The sequence below is a fragment of the Anomaloglossus baeobatrachus genome, chromosome 1 (assembly GCF_048569485.1).
Source record: "Anomaloglossus baeobatrachus isolate aAnoBae1 chromosome 1, aAnoBae1.hap1, whole genome shotgun sequence".
NCBI classification, from domain to species: Eukaryota; Metazoa; Chordata; class Amphibia; order Anura; family Aromobatidae; genus Anomaloglossus; species Anomaloglossus baeobatrachus.
Window position 1 is genome coordinate 381,734,511 of NC_134353.1, and position 20,676 is coordinate 381,755,186.

At 47.8% G+C, this 20,676-nt stretch overlaps 1 protein-coding gene across 1 annotated transcript in view; it reads left to right on the forward strand.

Moving 5' to 3' along the window:
• Positions 1–20,676, forward strand: part of LOC142293444 (la-related protein 6-like) — a 74,737-nt gene that overhangs the window by 54,018 nt on the left and 43 nt on the right. Inside the window, exons 2-3 of the mRNA XM_075337825.1 lie at positions 9,214–9,424; positions 19,295–20,676. The exon at positions 19,295–20,676 is cut by the window's right edge and continues 43 nt beyond it. Of these exons, the coding sequence (XP_075193940.1) occupies positions 9,214–9,424; positions 19,295–20,338 (1,255 nt within the window). The 3' untranslated portion in view covers positions 20,339–20,676. The remainder of the gene's footprint in view (positions 1–9,213; positions 9,425–19,294) is intronic.

Sequence of the window (20,676 nt, forward strand, 5' to 3'; positions counted from 1 at the left end):
TCCAGATTGGAAGCCTAAAATGAGCAAGGCTCAAGATGCACAGTAATGGCATCGATGTTCCCTTGCATATACTCATATATGTGTCTCCTCCTCTTTTTCCTCGTCCAGCTGTTTTGTTTTCGCATGGGTATTTGTCCTTGTCACTTTCCCATGTGTTTGTGTTGTCTTGGGACTTGTTTGTCCCCTTTTTGGACACCTTTTTGAGGGTGTTTTCCAGGTGTTTTTAGGTGTTTGTTATTGCCTCCCATTGTTTTCAATGGGGTTCGAGAAGTTCGTCGAATGGTTCATTGAACGGGGCACCGTTCGACGAACTGAACAGAACTCGAACTCTAGGGGGGTGGCTCATCTCTAAACGCCAGTGCTGCAGAGAGTGAATCTCAACGCTTTGTCATGGCTAGGAGGAAATGGTCTCTTGCCCACATCTGAGGGACCGAGGGATGGCTGCTGTGCGGAGACGGCATTGAGTAGGGTGTCCCTGCAGAGTTGCACTTTTGGTCATCTACAAAATGAGTGGAAAAAGGCCAGATGCTGGTGGAAAGGGGAACAGGTGTGTTAAAAAGGGGAAAAAAAGTTTGTGTCCGTGGGTTTGGTGGTTAAGCAACAGTAACATTTGCTGAAGAAACACCATCTGTTACGGGGGGGACTGGCAGATTTGAATAAGGTGGTATATATCTCAATTGCCAGTCGGGGACCACCGTGCTCCTAGATGGAAAACGAGATGCTGGCAACCCAAAGGTTAGGCGGAGGATACAGAGCTTGGTGGCTCTGAAAAAAATAGTAGCCTGAACCGAGTTAGACGACACTCGGATCTGGAGACTAGGAACCCTGTTAGCGTCACAGGGTCTGTGACGACATGGACTCTCATGGGTTAACGTTTCTTAAAATCCAGCCAGACAGCATGATTGTCTATAGATGGGGGAGAAGTCCCTCATTGTTTTTACAAGACTCTTGTTGACTCAATGTAATTGTGTTGGCCACTGAAAGCTAGACTATTGTTCTCCAGACATTTCCAGTAACCATTGTATTGTAGTTGTGTATTGATAATGTAATTACCTTAGTAGCCATTGTCTAGTCAGTGGCTCCCAGTTTACATGTACACCCTCAGCCTTTCTAAGCACATCATTTAAATGAACATTATCCATGCAGCTTGAAATTCCTCCAATGGGAGAAGCAATCTTGTCCAACCAATCGATGAGGACGCAGTGTATCCAAGGGGAAGGTTGTGGCTATAAAAAGGACTTCTTTAAGCCACCAGTTTTTGTTGATGGTTGATGGATTCAGTCTAAGCTCTTTGGCGCTGACTGGAGGATCAGGACATCTTATGGCTTCAATCTAGGGACTCCGGATCCGGTTGGAGACCATATCCACAGCCTAGGGATTTCGACTCCGGCTGCCAGGATTGTAACATCAAACCAGGACTACCTAAGGAGGACACTCAGGTTGGGACAGTTCAGTCACCTGTTACAGACTTTGCAGACCTCAGACAGCTTGGAACCTGTGAGGCATGGACATTCTAAATCCCTGGTGAGCCAGCGGAAGGGTGAGACTCTGGTTAGGGAGGCCGGCGTTCAGTTGGGATGAGCCCTGAGCCACGCTGTCTTTCTAAAGGTGGCGGGTTTTAGTGGACGAGAGCGCCCACTGAGCCCCGTGTCTCCACAGGGTCCACACACCCAGCCCAGGAACTCCCTGTTAACAACACAGGGGCCATTGCCTATGCTGTCCATGTGCGTAGGGGGCACACCTGTGGACAGCAGGCGCAGCAGCATCAGCTGGCCAGTTAATGCCACTGTCCAGCACTAGCATGACTGGTTAGACAGGAGCTGGTCGTAACCTTTCCACGTTACCAAGTGTGGTGGCGTCCTGCACCGACGCCCTATCCCTGCCTACCTCTGGCCTAAAGCCACAATGGGTCAACACATGGAGGTGTGCTCTGTCTGAGAATAATAGAAGACTGTGCACCTCCTTGTTGGCTCCAGCCCCTTTTATAACCTGGGTCCGCCCCAAACGAGGGTGGACCACAATGCACCTCCTGGAGACAAAAGCAGAGTGACAAGTCATGAGTGGCATAACTAGCGTCCTATCTGGAACCGCCACTTTAATTATGACCTCATGGCAGCCACGACCCAAACACCTCACCAGTCATCGTCTGACCAGCAATAATGAGGTGCCAAATCATAGGGGCGGGCCTCTGCGAGCCAGTCCGGAGTGGCCACATCAGGACACCTGATACCCTCTGGACTATCATGAACTGCCACCTCACGGACATGGCCAGGGAGTTCCTTAATGGACCTAGCCTCTGATGCACTAAGTGCCTGAGCATGCTCATTAGTCTGTTTTCTGAGACTGTTTTTCAGGCTATCAGCTTATGCATGCTCTGTAGGCCCAACACAGGACTTAGACATGGCACGGAGTCAAAGTACCTGTGCAAAAAGGCTTCTTTCACTAAGTGTGGGAGCTTGCTCAGTAGCACAAACTGAAGACTTAGCCTCAGGAATGGCACAGTCATGGTGAGCATGCTCACTAGGTGAAACACTGTATTTAGGCTGTGTCTGGGGTAAATCGGCACACGCATGCGCACTAGCCGTCTCTCCACACTTAGACGTGGATGAGGAAGCAGCCAGCTGGACGACACGAGGGACGGACAAAAATGGCAGCTGATGCCTGGGCGCAACTGGAACCGCAGCTGCCTGCTTGCGTTTACGGCGGCACCGATTCATAACACCAACTACCAGACAAAATAAGAGGTGTACTTCTTCCCTTGGATAATCTGATATGATCCCTTTTTTAAGGGACACGACCATCGCTACCAAATGTAAATGAGGCAACAAAAGAGCAGGTGCTTCAATGGATCTCCAGTGCTCCATCAAGTGGCCTCTCCTCCACCTCAACTTCAATATCCCAAATACTCCATTCCTCTGTGGTGTCAACCCAATCGCACTTGCTTCCTAACAGCTCTCAAGTTTCCACCAGCTCTGCTGAGTATGGTTGAGTCTGCAGAGCTGTTCAGTCACACTATAGCCTGGGAATCAGAGGTCTGCTCCAAAGCTGCAGTGAGTCCAGACAAGGAAATGATCTGCACTGATGCACATAAGCTTTGTAAGTGGGATCCAGGACCCGATGAAGAAGGTGCTGAGCATAATGTACACCCTCATTCCCAAACTGTAAATCATCCTGGTGGAGACAATGGGAAACATGCTGATGAGACTCCGATACCTGATTGTAACGACAACTTTACTATTCGGTCAGGGCAGGAAGAGGTTAGCTCGGAGGAGTCAGGACAAGGGGAGTGAAAACACAAAGGGTGATGATGAGGTTGGAGACCCCACTTACTGTCAACCCACAGTCAGCCAGTCGATGAGGTCAGAAGAGGAGGTGGAGGAGGATGCTACTGATGACGAGGTTAGGTTGTGTCTTCCTGGACAGAGACAAAGTACTGGAAGCACGTTAACAACTGAATCCTCAGCCACAACTCAGCCTCTGAGCAGAAGTGGTGATGGCTCTGCAGGTCGCATGGGCTGTAAGCCGTGCCTAGCCTGGGGCTTTTTCTATTTTTTTTTTTTTTTTACATCGCAAAAGATCACAAGTCATGTCATCTGTAAGATTTGTCACCACTCTCGAAGTAGAGGCCAAAAACTCGCTACTTTGAGTACTTCGTCCATGAACTGTCACATAGATATGAAATGATAGCGTGAGGGTGTATTGATGAGCTTTATCCACTGTGAATGCAACATGCTTACTTGCCGTTCATTGCATGCATTGCAGACTTCCCACAAGGGGCTGCTGTTTTTTTTGCATCTGCTTTTGATCATTTGGTCAATATAGCAATAGCAAAACTCTTCGCCGGTGACTTGGAGAGCAGAGGAGGTGCTGTCTGCCCCATCAAGTGCATCTGCGTGCTATTCATCCTCTGAGACTGTGGGGACAGCAGTCACACATGATTTTTTTACGCTGACCTTCCACCGTTTTACCCGCTACAGGCAGTGTGATTGACAGGTCGTCAGTTGTTTTTGAAGTGGAAACAGCTGCTGGTGTTGAGCTCTCTCAGACATCGAGAGAACCACCTTTTGAATGAAGGGAACATTATATCCATGCCTGGACTACCTGTGTGAAGCTCTACAGGTACAGGTGTGTAGGTGCTGGTGCATTACCTTTAGGGACTCCACGTGGATGAACAGTCTGGTCACAGGTAGGGAACTTTCTTTGGGATTTTCGTGACGCCACTCTCGGTATTGCGATCAGGGGACCGCCTCTGCACGTTAGGGGATGTCTGGGGGTGATTTTGGGTGCAGCTGGGTATAGTGGCCTCCCGAGAGTGAGGCAGGCCCTAGGGCCCGGTTTGAGTGTGTGGAACCACAAGTAGCAGAATGACTCAGGCACAGTCCAGACAGTCTTTTAGGGTTTTTACTTAGTTGATGGCAGGGTGAGTAACCCGGGCGTAGCTAGGATGAACCACGTGGAACCAGGCACTCCGTCAGGCTGACTTTTAGAGTATGTTTACCAACTCTCCTTCCTAGCCCTATGTGTGTTTTGGGGTGACCCTGACTTGATGTCCTGCTGGGATCGCCCAGGGAAGTTGCTGCCGTTCTCCCCTCGTTTTGGCCCGTCTGCTTATAGCCTGGGCCAGGTCACTACGGCTGCTTGCCTCCTGTGAACTATGGGCCCTCTCTTCGCTACGTGGCTCCGGACTCTGTGTGTGTGGTGGTGAGGGCGTGAAGTACCCCCACCTGCAGGTTGAGCAGGACAACTGAATGGTCCCATATTCTGAGAACCTGCACTCGTATGGGCCTGGTACCTCCCTGGCAGTCCCCTTACTGAGGCACCCCTTTGCTCTCTCTAGTCTTGGGTGGTTTTTAGGTAGAACTACCAGGTGACTGGTCTCCCCCGTTGGTAGTCACTGCGCGGATGCTGTCAGTGTTGTCAGCTTCCAGGGTCTGCTCCACATGTCTGCACTCCAGACTGGCTCACTACTCCCTCCCCACTGTGCCTGCCTACGCCACCTAGCAACCAGGCGCTCTACCACATTCCTTGAGTGGACATGGAGGCTACACCCCCTCCTGGATTCCCCAGGGGTCCCTATTAAAGGTAGATGTGTGAGACCTGATTACTATGCACCTGTGTAGTCACACCTCGGTCAGCCTTCTGGTTTACCTGTGTTGCACTGCCCCCAGCATGGGTGCAGTACTCAGTGGTGCCTGACCCGGTCAGGGGCGATACACCTGCCGTTAAAAATTGCGTAGCAGAAATGGAGAGGAGTGTAGAATGCACACGTGGTGTACCTTCCTTGACAGGAGAGGAACCCTAAGGTTGTATCCCTGACAATTTTAGTATGCTACTAAAAGTCTCAGCTCTGTTTGCAATGAAAATTGCTTAGCAAAAATGGGCAGGTGTGTAGAATGCACAGGTGCTGTAGGTAGCTGGACAGGAAAAGAAGCCTCACTTTCTATCCCTGCCAATGAAAAAATGCACCAAGGAATTGCCTGAGCTAATGTAGCCAGACACTGTTATATAAAACCCTGCACAGCGTTGGCACGGACCTGCCTAGCAACAATGGCTATGAACGGCTGTAATGCAGCCCTGAAAAGTGCTGAAATTACAAGTAGTCCCTAATCCCTAAAGCGCTGTGTAGATTGCACTGTATGTCTATAGCGCACACCGCTGCAGCGGGAGCGGTGACTGTCACCCACCCGAAGCAGAGAAATAATGGCGGCGACGGGGAAAATGGCCGTGTCTTATAGGGCAAGGACATGTGACATGCACAGCCTATGACACATGCCCTTGCTTCAAGTCTGGTAAAAATCCACTGTGTGTGTGTGTGTGTGTGTGTGTGTGTGTGTCTGTGATTTGCTGACAGCCTGGCCCGCCCCACTGTATGCGCGGTTAGGAAAAAAACCAAAAATGGCGATCGGCATTTTTTCAGCACTCAGCAGCAGCACTGATCTAAACCCCGTCCCACCCGCACACTATACACTGAATTTTGATATCATGATTCACAGTGACTCGCACTATTAGTGAAAAGCCAGCTAGTAACTAGGTACACTTTTTGGTGATCGAACCATTCTCGAACGGAACTCGAACTACCGAACTTTTAGCAAATCGTTCGAGTTTGTCGAACGACTCGAACACCCCCCAAAATCACTCGAACATGAAATTGGTGAACCTCAAACATCGCTCATCTCTACTAATTAGGACTATTTGCGTTGTCATTAGAAGCAAACCTAGAATTGAGGTGCAGGGGAAAGGAGAAGAAATGAGTGATTCAGATAATGGAAAATTTAAATTTGTCAAATACGATTAAAGCCTATGTTGGAAAAAAGTGCTTAAAACTGTATCATATGGTTCTGATTGTAGCCATACTGTTCTTACTCATGTGCCCTCAAGCAACGTCCTATTCAGAAAATTCATATGAACTGACAGCCATGTCTTAACATTTTTATTGCAAAAACTTTTAAAATGAAGAATATTTTAAAGTTTCTTTTTAATTTCAATCTAAAATTGAAAAATGTTCATAGGTTTTACTCTTTATGGCGTAACTTGAGGCTCATGGGTCCCAATGCAAAATCTCCAATACGGCCTCCAACTATCACATGTCTACAATTATTAGCAGTTTCGTAACTACAGTCTGATGGGCCCCGATGTAGAGTTTGAGCCTGGCCCCCTCCATCCTGGGCCTCTTCCTGGTAAATACGTCCCCCATCTTGGTAAATATGTCCACATCATGGCCCTATCCTGGTGTATGACCTCATCATGGCTATATCCTGGTATATATTGTCCCATCCTGGTATATATATCCACTATCATGACCCCCACCATGGTATATCTCCCCATCATGGACCAATCCTGGTGTATTACCCCCACCATTCCTATATCCTGGTATATATGGTCCCATCCTGGTGTATGACTCCTATTATGGATATTGCCTGGTATATATGACCCCGCCCTGGTATATATGTTCCCATCATTGCCCATCCTGGTATATATGGCCCATCTTGGTATATATATAGCCCCCCCATCCTGGTATGTAGTACTCTTTCCCCCCCCCACATCCTGGTATATAGCCCCAATCATGCTATATAGCCCACTCATCCTGGTATATAGCCCTCCACCGCGCTGCACACAGTAAAAAAAATAAAATAAACTATTGTACTGTGTGGTCACTTTCATAATGAGGTATATGGAATTTTGTATAGATAGGATGGATGTATAGCTAAATATACAGACTGACAGGATGGATAGATATACAGACACAGTTTACACACAGTCAGATGCAGACAGTCGATGCATATTACACACTATAAAGGACAAACATATCTTAAAACATACAGGCAGAACATAACACATGATTCACATTACTCTCCTCTTCTTGGCCTTCTGGAGTTCAGAGGGTCTTTTAGAAGCAGCTTCTCCGGCCGCAGCAGTGCAGGTGACACGCCCGCACCAGGGCCGTGGGGTGACTCCACCAGGCAGCGGTTCTGCTCCTGGGGTGCCGCGGTGGCGTGGCCCGGCTCTGTGACTCCGATAGTGTCGTTTAGGGAATAGGAAGGGGGATGATGACAGTTTATTCGTGATGTCACCTGTGGTATGCGGCAAGTTGGGTGCCGCTGCTGCGAGGTAGGGATCCCCGGGGCAGATGGTGACGCAGCTTAGATGGTGTACCTCTCCACAGGTAGAGCTGGGCACCAGGGCGGATGGGGGTGGTGGCAGTCTGATAGCAGGCACAGGCGAATGACTGAGTAATAGGGGGATGCAGTCCCAAGGTTTTTACTCACTGTAGCAGGTTCCAGGGTAACATGACATGCCAGTGACTGCCTTTGGAGTGCTGGGGTTTCACGGTGATGGGCTCCAGCCGATCCCAGGCAGTTCGGAGATCGAGTCCGGTGCACTGTTCTTAAGTGTACCTTCCCTGGTCGTCTAACTGTGCTTGCTTCGCCCTCCTGCCTTGCGCTCTCGCTCACTAAACCCTGTGCCAGTGCCCGTGGACCCTTTTTGGTGGCGTGAAGCTCTATCACTTGGTCCTTTTGGGTCACCTTTCAGCGAATTTGTGTGTGGATGTGGCTGCGGTGCTTCAAGTCACCTCAGGCACTGGTTTTGCTAGTGGAGTACGTAGGTTCTTCTCCTCTAGCCTAGGGACCAGTATTGCGACCTAGTCCTTCCACCTGTAGATTATATGTGGAACAAGGCCACGGAAGGTTAACTCCTGTGGTCTCTAGGACCCTTTCAGTCTGTGCCTGGGCTGAGCTGAACCAGCTCCAGGCCGCAGGTCTTTGCTCCTCCACAGCTCCAACTGACTACTGACTAACTTGACACTTCACACTGTGTTCCCACTTGTACTATTGTGTTCCCACTCGTAAGACTCTCTCCCCCTCCCCCCCCCCCTCCAGCCTGGCTTCTGGTATAATCACGCCCTTGCCATGTCTGATGAGGTGTTTCTGAGCCTGGGTGTTGTGCTTTTGTGTGAACTGGTGATGACCTCCTCCTTACCCATGATGAAATACCACACCTCTGGCTGAGGTGCAGTATTTCTGTGGTGACTGAATGCTCAGGGGTGCCAAACAGTTGCCCCTCCCCCCTCTGTGTGATGAAGATGGGAGCAGACAGGACACAGAGCACACAGGAGGAGAGGGCGCCCTATGCTGGAGCCATTGCACCGCTGTATCAGCAAATGACTGACAGTGAACTGCCGCTCACTGCCGCGCCCCATCTGCTGTCTGCCGGAAGGGGCACTGTGCAACTGGTGGCCATGATACTCACCTACCCTGCGCTTTCCCGGTGTCCTGTGATGCTGGGCACTGACCAGCATGTATGCGGAGCAGCACATGACATCAGTGCGATGCGCGGCCACTTACAGCAGCGTCAGCAGTCAGTGTGTTCTCTGCTTTACATGCCCAGGATCATGTGCGTGGTGAGCAATATTCATGGCCTTAATCAACGGCCGGCACATCACAGTACAGGGACCCGACGGATCTCTGTGCTGTGATATATTTCAGCGGGATGCGCAGCCTCCAACACACATCTATCTGAATCGGGCTGGGGCTGGCGGGTCCCCTGTACCCCCGGGCCCGGTCGCAGTAGCGACCTTTGCGACCATGGTGGGTTACGCCCCTGATTATTAGTTTTCTCTTGTGACCGTCCAGGCTCTCTAAATTTTATATGGGAAAGATATGGAATTTTTTGTCTCTTAATTTTTTTTTTTTTCCCATTATAATTCCTGTCTAGAAGTTTCTGTGACTCAAATGACACCTTGGATGATGATTCGTATGATGGAGACTATTCAATCCCTGATTTGAAACTAATCTACAAAATTGTAAATCGAGTGGAATTCTACTTGTCAGACGAAAACCTGTCTAATGATGCATTTTTACTCAAGCACGTCCAAAGAAACAAAATGGGCTTTGTAAGCATCAAACTAATCACTTCCTTCAAAAAGGTATGCAACAAGACAAGTATGCATCATATGCAACAAGTATGTTAAATCAGCCACCCTACTTTCTCAATATATCTGACCTGTTCTTCCTTTGCTTCAATATCTCTGTGACCTCTTCCCCCTGTTCCCCACCTTCTTTTTATGACCTTTGTTTACTCTGCCCATATTGTACCGCATCTGGTTTCTTTGATTAAGTGACCAAGAGGTTCTTGCTGCACCCCATCCCTTCACAGCTGATTGCACTTGTATATGTATACATTGGGGCAAGTAAAAGTCTGCACAAGACTTTCCGTCTGCACCAAGACAAGTATGCACTAAATAAGTATTGTGACCACCTGGGCTCTGTCAATGCTTAGCAGGGGTTACATTTCTTAAAATTCAACCAGACATGAAGATAGTTTGTTTATAGATGGGGAATAAGCCCTCATTGTTTTTACAAGACTCTTGTTGACTCATGTAATTGCCTTGGCTAATGAAGGCCAGACACACAGATAACTCAATTATGCGAACTTCCCATTGTATTACTAAGTGAATTGCTAGATGTGATGTAACTTACCATTGTCTCTGGATATTTGAATATAGCTTGAAATTCATCCAATAAGAGAAGCAACCTTGTACAACCAATCCGATAAGGGCACAGTATATCCTAAAGCAAGGCTATGGCTATAAAAGGGGACTTCTTGGAGTCACCAGGGTTGATGGATGTTGCATGATCCAGTCTAAGCTCTTAAGAGCTGGCTAGGGGATCAGAACCAGGATGCCTTGTGGACTCAGTCTAGGGACTTTGGCTCCAACTAGAGGATCACTTGGCTACATGGCTTCAATCTAGGGACTCAGATTCCGATTGGAGACCGTACCACAGTCTAGGGATTTCGACTCCGACTGCCAGGATTATGTCACATAATCATACCAGAGACTACTTAAGGAAGAAACCCAGGTTGGGACAATTTGGTCACCTGGCTACAGACTTTGCAGACATCAGCCAGCTTCCTAAATCTGGTGTTATTCCATTCTCGGTGGGTGCCCACCAAAAGCTGGGTGCTGCTGGATTGGAGTAAGTTGTCCTGGAAGCTCTGAGGCATGGACATTCTAAATCCCTGGTGAGCCAGCGGAAGGGTGAGAAACTGTTGCCTGTTACATTTGTGTGTTTTGCTGGTTATGTGCTATGTGACGTTAATTGTTTGGGGATCCAGTAAAATCTTAATATTGTGATTCCCTCACACTGTGTTGTCTGAGTAGTGTTCCGCCCACGGTTAAGGAGGTCGGCGTTCAGTTGGGATGAGCCCTGGGCCATGCTGTCTTTCTAAAGGCAGCCTGATCAGCGGACAAGAGCACCCACTGACCCTCGTGTCTCCACAGGTATGATGCATTGAATTAGGCCGGAAGTGACCGGAAGGTAACTTGATATATAGACACTGTAAACAATGTTTGTGTTTCTCTTCACTTTCACCCCTATAATACTTCACTTTCTACTGCCCCGTCTGATCCTTACACCCAGTAGTGAACTATTCATCTCTCACTCCATTCTCCTCACTCATCTCACACTCTCCTCAATCTGTTCCTCCACATAACGCCCTTTGTGTCCGGACACACACGACCACCTCATGGCCTTTCCCGCTCCCACCTGCTAACATTCTCTGCTTCTCACTGCTGGAGATATCTCTCCTAAACCTGATCCTCCTCACCACATCGCTATTGTCACTTTGAACCCTCATCCACAATCTATCACAAATTTTCACAACCCTTCTAACCTCATATCCATTCACCCAGCCCCCACTCTACCAGTCCCACTAACAGGAGGTTTATGGAACGCTCGCTCTGTCTGCAACAAACTTTCCTACATCCATGATCTTTTCATCACTAATAAACTTTCCTTTCTCGCCATCACAGAAACCTGGCTCACCCCTCTGACACAGCCTCTCCTGCTGCACTTTCTTATGGTGGTCTCCATCTGTCTCACACCCCATGCCCCAGTAACAAGCATGGTGGAGGAGTTGGTTTGCTCCTGTCTGACCAATGCTCCTTTACCCCCAATTCCACTGCCACCCGCTGTTACTCTCCCCTCTTTTTAGGTGCTCTCTGTCCATCTACTCCCCCTCCAACCTCCAACTGGCTGTCATTTACCGCACTCCACGGCCAGCCACTGCCTTTTTGACCACTTAACCACCTGGCTACTACACTTCCTTTCCACCAAAATCCCCACCATCATCATGGGTGATTTCAACATCCCCATGACACTTCCCACTCATCTCTTGCTAAACTTCTAACACTCCCTTCCTCCTTCGGCCTCACCCAATGGTATTCTGCAGTTACTCACAAAGATGGCCACACGCTGGACCTCATCTTCACTTGACTGTTTCTGATCTAACCTCTCCAACTCACCTCTCCCTCTGTCTGACCACAACCTACTCACATTCTCTTCCCTCTCTTCAAGTACGCAACCTCCCCTCCACAAACTTTCACACTCTCGCAGAAATATCAAACACCTTGATTTACATTCACTCTGAGTCCCTTCTCCCTCTCGTAGACATTGCTTCTTTACATGATGCAAATGCTGCTGCCACTTTATACAACACCACTATCTGTGCAGCTCTTGAATCAGCTGACCCCCTCACACACACCAAAACCCGCACAATTAACAGGCAACCCTGGCACACTATTCAGACTAAAGAACTGAGACGGGCTTCCAGAATTGCTAAGCGTAGATGGAAGAGGTCTCAGTCCACTGAGCACTTCATTGCATATAAAGAGTCCCTCACCACTTTCAAGTCCACAGTCACTGCTGGAAAAAAACCTACTTCTCATCATTCATATCCTCTCACAACCCTAAACAGCTACTTTCAATTCTCTCCTCCGTTGTCCAGCACCACCTCCCTCTCCTCTCATCTCAGCTGAAGACTTTGCCTCTTTCTTCAAATAGAAGATTGACAACATCAGAGCAAGCTTTGGCCCACAATAATCACTGCTCCTCATCATAGCTACTCAGCCCTCTTCTTCCAAATCCAGCTTCTCCACCATGACAGATCATCTTTCCACTCTACTCTAAAGATCACATCTTACCACCTGTGCACTTGACCCGCTCCCATCGCACCTCATCCCCCAACATCACCGCAGTCCTCATCCTGACCCTAAAGCCTGCTTTACACCTTACAATTAAGCATACGATATCGTATGCGATCGTAACCGCCCTCATCGTATGTGCGGCACGTTCAATTTGTTGAACAAGCCGCACAAACGATTAACCCCCGTCACACGTACTTACCCGTCCATACGACCTCGCTGTGGGCGGCGAACGTCCACTTCCTGGAGTGGGAAGGACGTTCGGCGTCACAGCGACGTCACGCGGCAGCCGCCCAATAGAAGCAGAGGGGCGGAGCTGAGCGGGACGTAAACATCCCGCCCACCTCCTTCCTTCCGCATTGCTGGCCGGGAGCCACAGGACGCAGGTAAGATCTGTTCATCGTTCCCGGGGTGTCACAAACTGCGATGTGTGCTACCCCGGGTACGATGACCAATCTGACGTTCAATTCTAGAGAAATGAACGATGTGCGTGCGATGAACGTTTTACCATTCAATCACACGTACCTGTCACACACTGCAATGTACCTTCTGATGCCGGATGTGCGTCACTTACGACGTGACCCCACCGACACATTGTAAGATACATTGCAGCGTGTAAAGCGGGCTTAACTAATCTCTTCAACCTTTCACTAACAACTGGTGTATTCCCTTCATGCTGTAAATATGCTTCGATCATACCCATCCTCAAAAAGCCCTCCCTTGACCCATCCTCTGTCTAGCTACTGACCCATATCCCTTCTCCCCTATTCCTCAACACTACTGGAACAGCATGTCCATCTTGAATTGTCCTCATACGTCTCCTCCTGCTCCCTCTTTGACCAGCTACAATCTAGCTTCCGACTGCATCACTCTACTGAAACTGCCCTAACCAAAGTAACTAATGACCTACTAATCGCCAAAGCCAAGCGTCACTACTCTGTCCCTCCTCCTGGACCTGTCCTCTGCCTTCGACACAGTAGACCACTCCCTCCTACTACAGATTCTCTCATCTCTGGGCATCACAGACTTGGCCCTATCTTGGATCTCCTCATACCTAACTGACCAAACTTTCAGCATCTCCCATTCTCACACCACTTACTCATCTCGCCCCCTATCTGTCAGTGTCCCCCAAGGTTCAGTTCTTGGACCCCTGCTGTTCTCCATCTACACATTCGGCCTAGGACAGCTCATAGAGTCCCACAGCTTTTAGTATTATCTCTACGCCAATGACACACAGATCTACCTCTCTGGACCTGACATTACCTCCCTACTAACCAAAATTCCACAATGTCTGTCTGCTATTTCATCCTTCTCTACTTGATTCCTAAAGCTTAACATGGAGAAAACTCAATTCATTGTCTTTCCTCCTCCTCACTCAACTCCTCCAACAAGCCTATCCATCAAAGTTGATGGCTGCTCACTCTCCCCAGTCTTACAAGCTTGATGCCTTGGAGTAACCCTCGACTCTGCTCTATCCTTCAAGCCACACATCCAAGCCCTCTTCACCTCATGCAGACTATAACTCAAAAATATCTCCCAGATCCGTGCTTTCCTTAACCAAGAATCTGCAAAAACATTAGTGCATACCCTCTTCAAATCCCGCCTAGACTACTGCAACCTCCTGCTCTGTGGCCTCCCTTCCAACACTCTTGGACGCCTCCAATCTATCCTAAACTCTGCAGCCCGCTTAATCTGTAGTGCCCCTGAACCCCTCAGGGCACTACTAGGTGCTGTATCCTGGCAAGATTCAGGGCCTACCCCCAGGGACATAGAAAACCAGCGCCAGTACCAACAACACAGATGACATCCCCAGTTTCCCACTCCCCATTAGGGATGACTGACAAGTCCGGGACCCAATGGATGGCCACCTAGAGGTGGAGCAAGTCCAGTCCACTAAAAGGCAGCCCGGTGGGAGGGGACAGACAGACACAGACTGACACTAAGACAAGGAGTCCCGTAGTGACAGTTAAAGGGGACACGGACGTGTCTCCAGATGGGGTAGCATAACTGTGACCCAGGTGGCAAGGAGAGTGGTTGTCAGGGATGGTACAGGCAGGTACCTCTGGAACCAGAGCACCGACTGGGCACAGGGCCCCAAGCCAGACATCTTCACGCAACCTCACAAATACCTGCACAGTGAGGGTGTACCGCCCTGGAAAACCAGGCAGATGTATACATGGGCCCCCGCATAACACCCATCCCAGAGAGGGTTAAATCAGCCGACCTGAAACCCTAGTCACCCCCCTCAGGGAAGTACAGGCACACCAGTGGGCGGGACCAGGCAATAAGGGAACACCCACCTAGGGGGTCTGGAGAACCTGGGGCAGGAAAAACAGCGAGTTAAGTCTAGAGTCAAGTTCAGAGTGGCATGGAGGAGGCGAGCTCAGGCAGTCAAGGCCTGAACTGCAAGCTGACAGGTGCCAGGGTCGGAGTCCTGACACCTTGGCTAGGTGGCAGACAGTAGCCAGTGCCGGCAGGAGACGGGAAGATGGCTGAAAGAGATCCAAGGTGGACCGGGACGGGGTTGTAGCCCGCCGGTGCCGACACCGGAGAACCGACCCGGAAACCGTGCACAGAGGTGGTACTCGGACCCTGAAGCCAGGACCGGCACCGAAGGCCTAGCTAACCGATTTGAGGGCAGGATTCCAGGTCCTGTCCCAACCTAAGTCCCGAAAAGTAGACAAACACCCACAGAGAGGGATAGGGCAACTGCCAGGGCCCGTAGATCCCAAGGGTTAGAGTCAGACTGGCACGGCTCCCAACCGAAGGTCCGGGAGTGGACTCCCCATGTTACACACCGGGAAGTCTATCTTAGAGCAACACGAAGTTCAGAGGAGGAAGGCATTGACTACTAGCCCGGGTGTGGGACCTCATACACCCGTCTGCGGCAGCCGGCCACCATCACCTTGGTTTACCACAGGACTTGTGTGCTTTTTTCGACCGTAAGTAACACCCCCGGCCTGACCGGGTGCGCCGGCCCCTGTAATCACCATCCTCGGCATAGAGACACTGGGCCCCGGGGCATCCATCCCTACCCACGGAGGGGTTGACATCCAGCTGCCGGCCCAACGTCCCCAGGAGCCCCCGCAACGGTAGCGGTGGTGCTACATCTCATCACACACCGTGGGTGGCGTCAGATATTTTACAACCAATCCCGTATAAATACGTCCCCTTTTATTCTGAGTATCCGCGCGGCCCCCCGAGTCCGGAGAACCCCCTCAAGCTGTACCGTAGATCCGTATCCGAGCAGCACCAGCTGCTGGCATGGGGGCGGCACAAGGGGACCTTCACGGACCTCACTGTCCCAAAGAATCCAGGGGCACCAGCAGTAAAGATTGAGCCAAGGACCGGTACAGAACACAGACCCTACAGGGTTAAGACTGCCCGCCGTACGGACAAGAGACTGCCAAAAGACAGGGACCCAAAAAAACGCTCCAGGCTACGGGGTCCCAACCACAAGTGAGAGGTGCTGGGGAAAGAGACTGCCAGGTGACCACACCAGCACTGGGACAAAAGGGACCAGGGGTCTGAACCAACCGTCCTCGAGGCCACCGTTCCATCTTTCAGTGAGTAAACAGAAGTTGCACTACATCACCACTGTGTTGTCTCCTATCTTTCTGTGTCCTCCATCCATTCCCTGGGGCCCAGCCCTACTTGCGGAAGGCATACCATCTCGGCTGCCACCACCATCAGCCCCAGAGGTAATAGACTGTGCAGCGGCGGTTCCATCACTATAACCGCAACCGCAAGTGGCGTCACAATACCAACTCTTTCACTCCCCTGTATATACACCCCTTTTAAAAAGCGTCCTGAAGGTCACAGAACCGGGCATCAGCCATTATACAACTGTGACACAGCATCCTCGTACATATACGGCCCGGGACAGAGTACCCCATAGTCCTGTGCGACACAAATCCACCTCTCCCCTTGCTATTCCCCAACCTCGCCACTCTGCCATTCCCTGTAGACTGTGAGCCCTCGCGGGCAGGGTCCACTCCAGGGGTGGGATTCAGCCGGTTCTGTCCGGTTCTGGGGAACCGGTTGTTAAAATAGCAGCAGGTTTTCAGATCCGGCAAGAAACTGCTCTGGCGATCCGGTTCCCTGTATTAATTTGTGTTAGTGTCTCTTTATGGGGAGAGGAGGCCACACAAGATGGGTGCTATATGGGGAGAGGAGGCTGCATAGATGGAAGCTATATGGGGAGAGGAGGCTGCATAGATCGGAGCTATATGGGGAGAGGAGGCTGCATAGATGGGAGCTATATGGGAACAGGAGGCTGCATAGATGGGAGCTATATGGGGAGAGGAGGCCACACAAGATGGGAGCTATATGGGGAGAGGAGCCATGGGATACAATCTGCTGGGAAAAGAAGCAATGATGGGATTTGTAGGGGGAAAGCAGCCATATGGGATGAGATCTGTGTGGGGAAGGTCTTCTGTTCCCATTTTAGCAGGGCTCCTTTAGTAATTTTTAAAAATTGTAGAAACCAGTTTAATAAAATATGACTGAAAGTAACTGGAACTACTGGTGCTTGACAGGAGAGTGAAGGTAGAGGAGGGTAAGAAGGGGAAAGAGATTTTACTTTAAATTACTTGTATTTTTTGGTTGAGGAAAGTGCATGTAAATGGGTGTGGCTAAAAAATGGGTGTGGTTACTGAATGGGTGTGGTTTTTAACTGGGCGGGGTTTACAGAGAACCCGTTGTTAAAAATTTTAATCCCACCCCTGGTCCTCTCTCCTCCTATACCAGTCTGTTTTGTATTGTTAATGATTGTTGTACGTATACCCTCTATCACTTGTAAAGCGCCATGGAATCAATGGCGCTATAATTTATTATTATTAATAATTATTATTATTATTAGGGAAAGTAGCACACTTTCCAGGAGCCATATATTTAATTTTTTTTTGGGTTAGTGGTGGTTTAAAAGGAATAGATCGCCAGGTTATGGTGCTCTCAGATGGGGTAGCAAAAATGTACAGTCATGACCAAAAATTGAGCTGGAGCAAATTTTAGTTTGCTTCTGTTTTTGTTTTTTTTGTTTTTACCTTTTTAATCGATGTTTCTATGGTTACTAAGGTGCAGTTATAAACATTACATTAATTTTCAACCTTTTTTTTTGGGGGGTTGGTGGAAAAAACCTACAACTGTTTTAAAGGGCGTCTATGGGGTTCATTAGTAGTGATAAGCGAGCACTAAAATGCTCAGCTGCTCATTACTAAAGTCGAGCAATTTCTAATGCTGGTCTCAAGTAACTAGCATAATGGATGTCAATGGGGAAACTAGAGATTTTTCTGTCAGACCCCCAAGAGAGCTGGGGGGACTTAAAAAATCACTGAAATTGAATGGAAAAAGCATAGGGAAGATGGCAGGAAAAATCTGAGAACATTGTTCCCAGCAGAAACCTGGAAGTCTGAGTATTACGCCACTCTTACGGACTGACAATAAAACGTACAAAACCAAAGATAAAATGGATTTTAAAGAACAAAATGTTTAAGAAACATTCTTTACTGTGTATAAGGAAAATTAATAAAAAGAAAAAAGGTAATTTCCATCTCTTTAGCTATATCCACACTTAGTGTTTGTTAAAAAAAACCGCAGCAGTTTTCCATTTCAGTCAGGGAAAATGTAAACAATTGCGTGCATTAGCTTTGTGAAATATAATTTCTTTTGCTGGGACTGTTGTTGCTGGGACAGTTTCTAATTTGCATCAACTCATTAAAAACACTGCAAAAAATGCAAGACTAGCCCTGCCATCACCCACTGTATTTCCCAGTCACCTATGACTTTTTTGTGATAACATAATATAGGGGTAAATAAAACTACTCCCACCAGTAGTCACCGTTAAATGTAATTTTAACATTTTACTACCGTATGGCTGTGTGCGCACTGAGCGTTTTTTGACGCTGCGTTTGTGCGTTTTTGGCCGCAAAAAAGGCAAAAATACATTGGTAATACATACGTTTTTACAGACTTTCGGTGCGTTTTTGGCTGCGTTTTGCTGTGTTTTTGATCAGTGTTTTGCTGCCTTTTTCCAATGCATTGCATGGATGTAAAACGCAGGAAAGAATTGACGTACCTTTTTATTTTTTTTTCTCTCAAACGCAGCTAAAAAAAAAAAAGTTGTTTGCGGACAGCAACAATGAAAAGTCATACACTTTGCTGGGGAAGCAAAGGCATGTAGTTTTGAGTCCAAAAAGCGCAAAAAAAAAGCCTTGTGCGCACATAGCGTGTGTGTGTGTGTGTGTGTGTGTGTGTGTGTGTGTGTGTGACACATCCTGTTTAATGTATGAGGGAGGTTCTCTGAAACTCACAAAGCCTATAAAGACAATGCAAGAACTACCAAAAATTAGAAGGAAGAGGCACTCCAATACACCCTGTATTAGACATAAAGGAAGGCCTCGTACACATTTTGTTAAAATTGTTAGTGGGATTCCTACACTCATAAAGCTATGTACTAAGTGCAAGGGCTGCCAAATATTAGACGAAGGAACTGCAATATAGCCAGCAAGAGATGTAGAGGAGAGATTCTGATTTAATTCTGGTACAATATTACAAAGAATCTGACTCTGAAACTGGCAAAGGCAATGCACTCAGTGGTAAGGCCTAGCTACAAATCCAAGGACTGATTGAAATACACGCAGCTAAACTAATATAGCAAATTAAATGATTACGTGATCAAAGCCAGTATCATTTTGGTGATTTTGCGACAGAGCACCAATGTAGTTAGAAACCTGCATTAAGGATTGAATAAAACTGTTTCCTAAGAAATGCATTATTTGTACTGTAATAATTTCATTTTTTTTTTTTCTTCAGATTAAGTCTCTAACTCGTGACTGGAGGCAAACCTTGTATGCTCTTCAGTTTTCTGAATCTTTAGAAGTTAATGAAGAGGAAACAAAAGTAAGGCGAAAAAAGCCAATTCCAGAGAGTCTTCTTGAAATTACTCCCAGTAAACAATTGTTGGCCTGGAATCTAGAAAATGCAGATAAACCTCAAAACATTTTGGAGACTGTTACCAGTATGTTTGCTTCATATGGTGCTATCATTTCAGTGCGCATCATAAAACCTAGTAAAGAAATACCTTGTGATGTGAAAAAGTATTTGTCTAAATACCCTGAACTTGCTAAAAAAAACTCTGCACTTGTAGAATATGAAAATCTAGAAGGTGCCAGGAGAGCATTAGATGCACTCAACTCCAATCTATGTAACACTGATTCCTTCAAGGTCATCCCAGTAAGTGGTCGAGGAAAATACAAAAAAAGTTGTGTAACGTCCGATGAAATTGAAAATCATGATTTGCCTGATAAAATGGTAAAAAAACACAAAGTTCTTAGAAGGTTTAGGCATACAAGAGAGGAACCATTCTGCCATAGCTCCTCTGAGTCTGATAGTGTTCCAGCCTCGCCAGTCTTGGCACCTAACTATCTCACTCCAGGGAATTTTACAAATGCTGATGTTTCCTTTAGACCCCAATTTTACAGCAGTCCTCGATCTTCCCCATTACTAGCACAAAAATGCTTCACCCATCCATTCCACAACCTTTCACCTTTGGCCACAGATCTTGGAAGCAGATTTCTTGCTAGCCCTGGAACAAGCCCAGAATTTGGTCAAAGGTTTCCAGAGATTTCTAATGATAGTGGCATTTACTCTTCCAGCCCCTGGGTACAGAAACGCAGAGCTGCTGCTAATGATATACATATGGAGAATGCAGTAATTCCCTGCAATTCACTAGCTGGGAAAAAAAACCCAGTCTCGCATGGGCTTCCAACTGGGGCACTTCGTCTTCCCCATGGGCCAGATGGAAGTAAAGGTTTTCACAATAGTATTGGTAGAGGGAAACTTGTACTAAGGCATTGATGAAGGTTTTCTTTAAAGGGTACCTGTTTAAAGAGATGAGAGAACTTTTGACAAGTATTGGTGAAATTGCTGTAAACCATGCTCACCTTCAAAGTATAAACTTCACAAGTTAGAGTTTTCTTATTAAAAACGGTTACCTTTTTCTTGAGATTTTCCTTGCTTTTGTTCTGTTCATTTTTTTTTTTTTTTTAGCACTTATTTGTCAAACCACTGAATGTAAACTAATTTGGGTAGCTTAAGAACTTCACAAGTAATTCAGCTTTTATTACAAATATCTGTCGGTAAAGGGTATAAGCAGGTAGCATACTAGTAATGTTTATTTCCATTGCTTGGCCAAC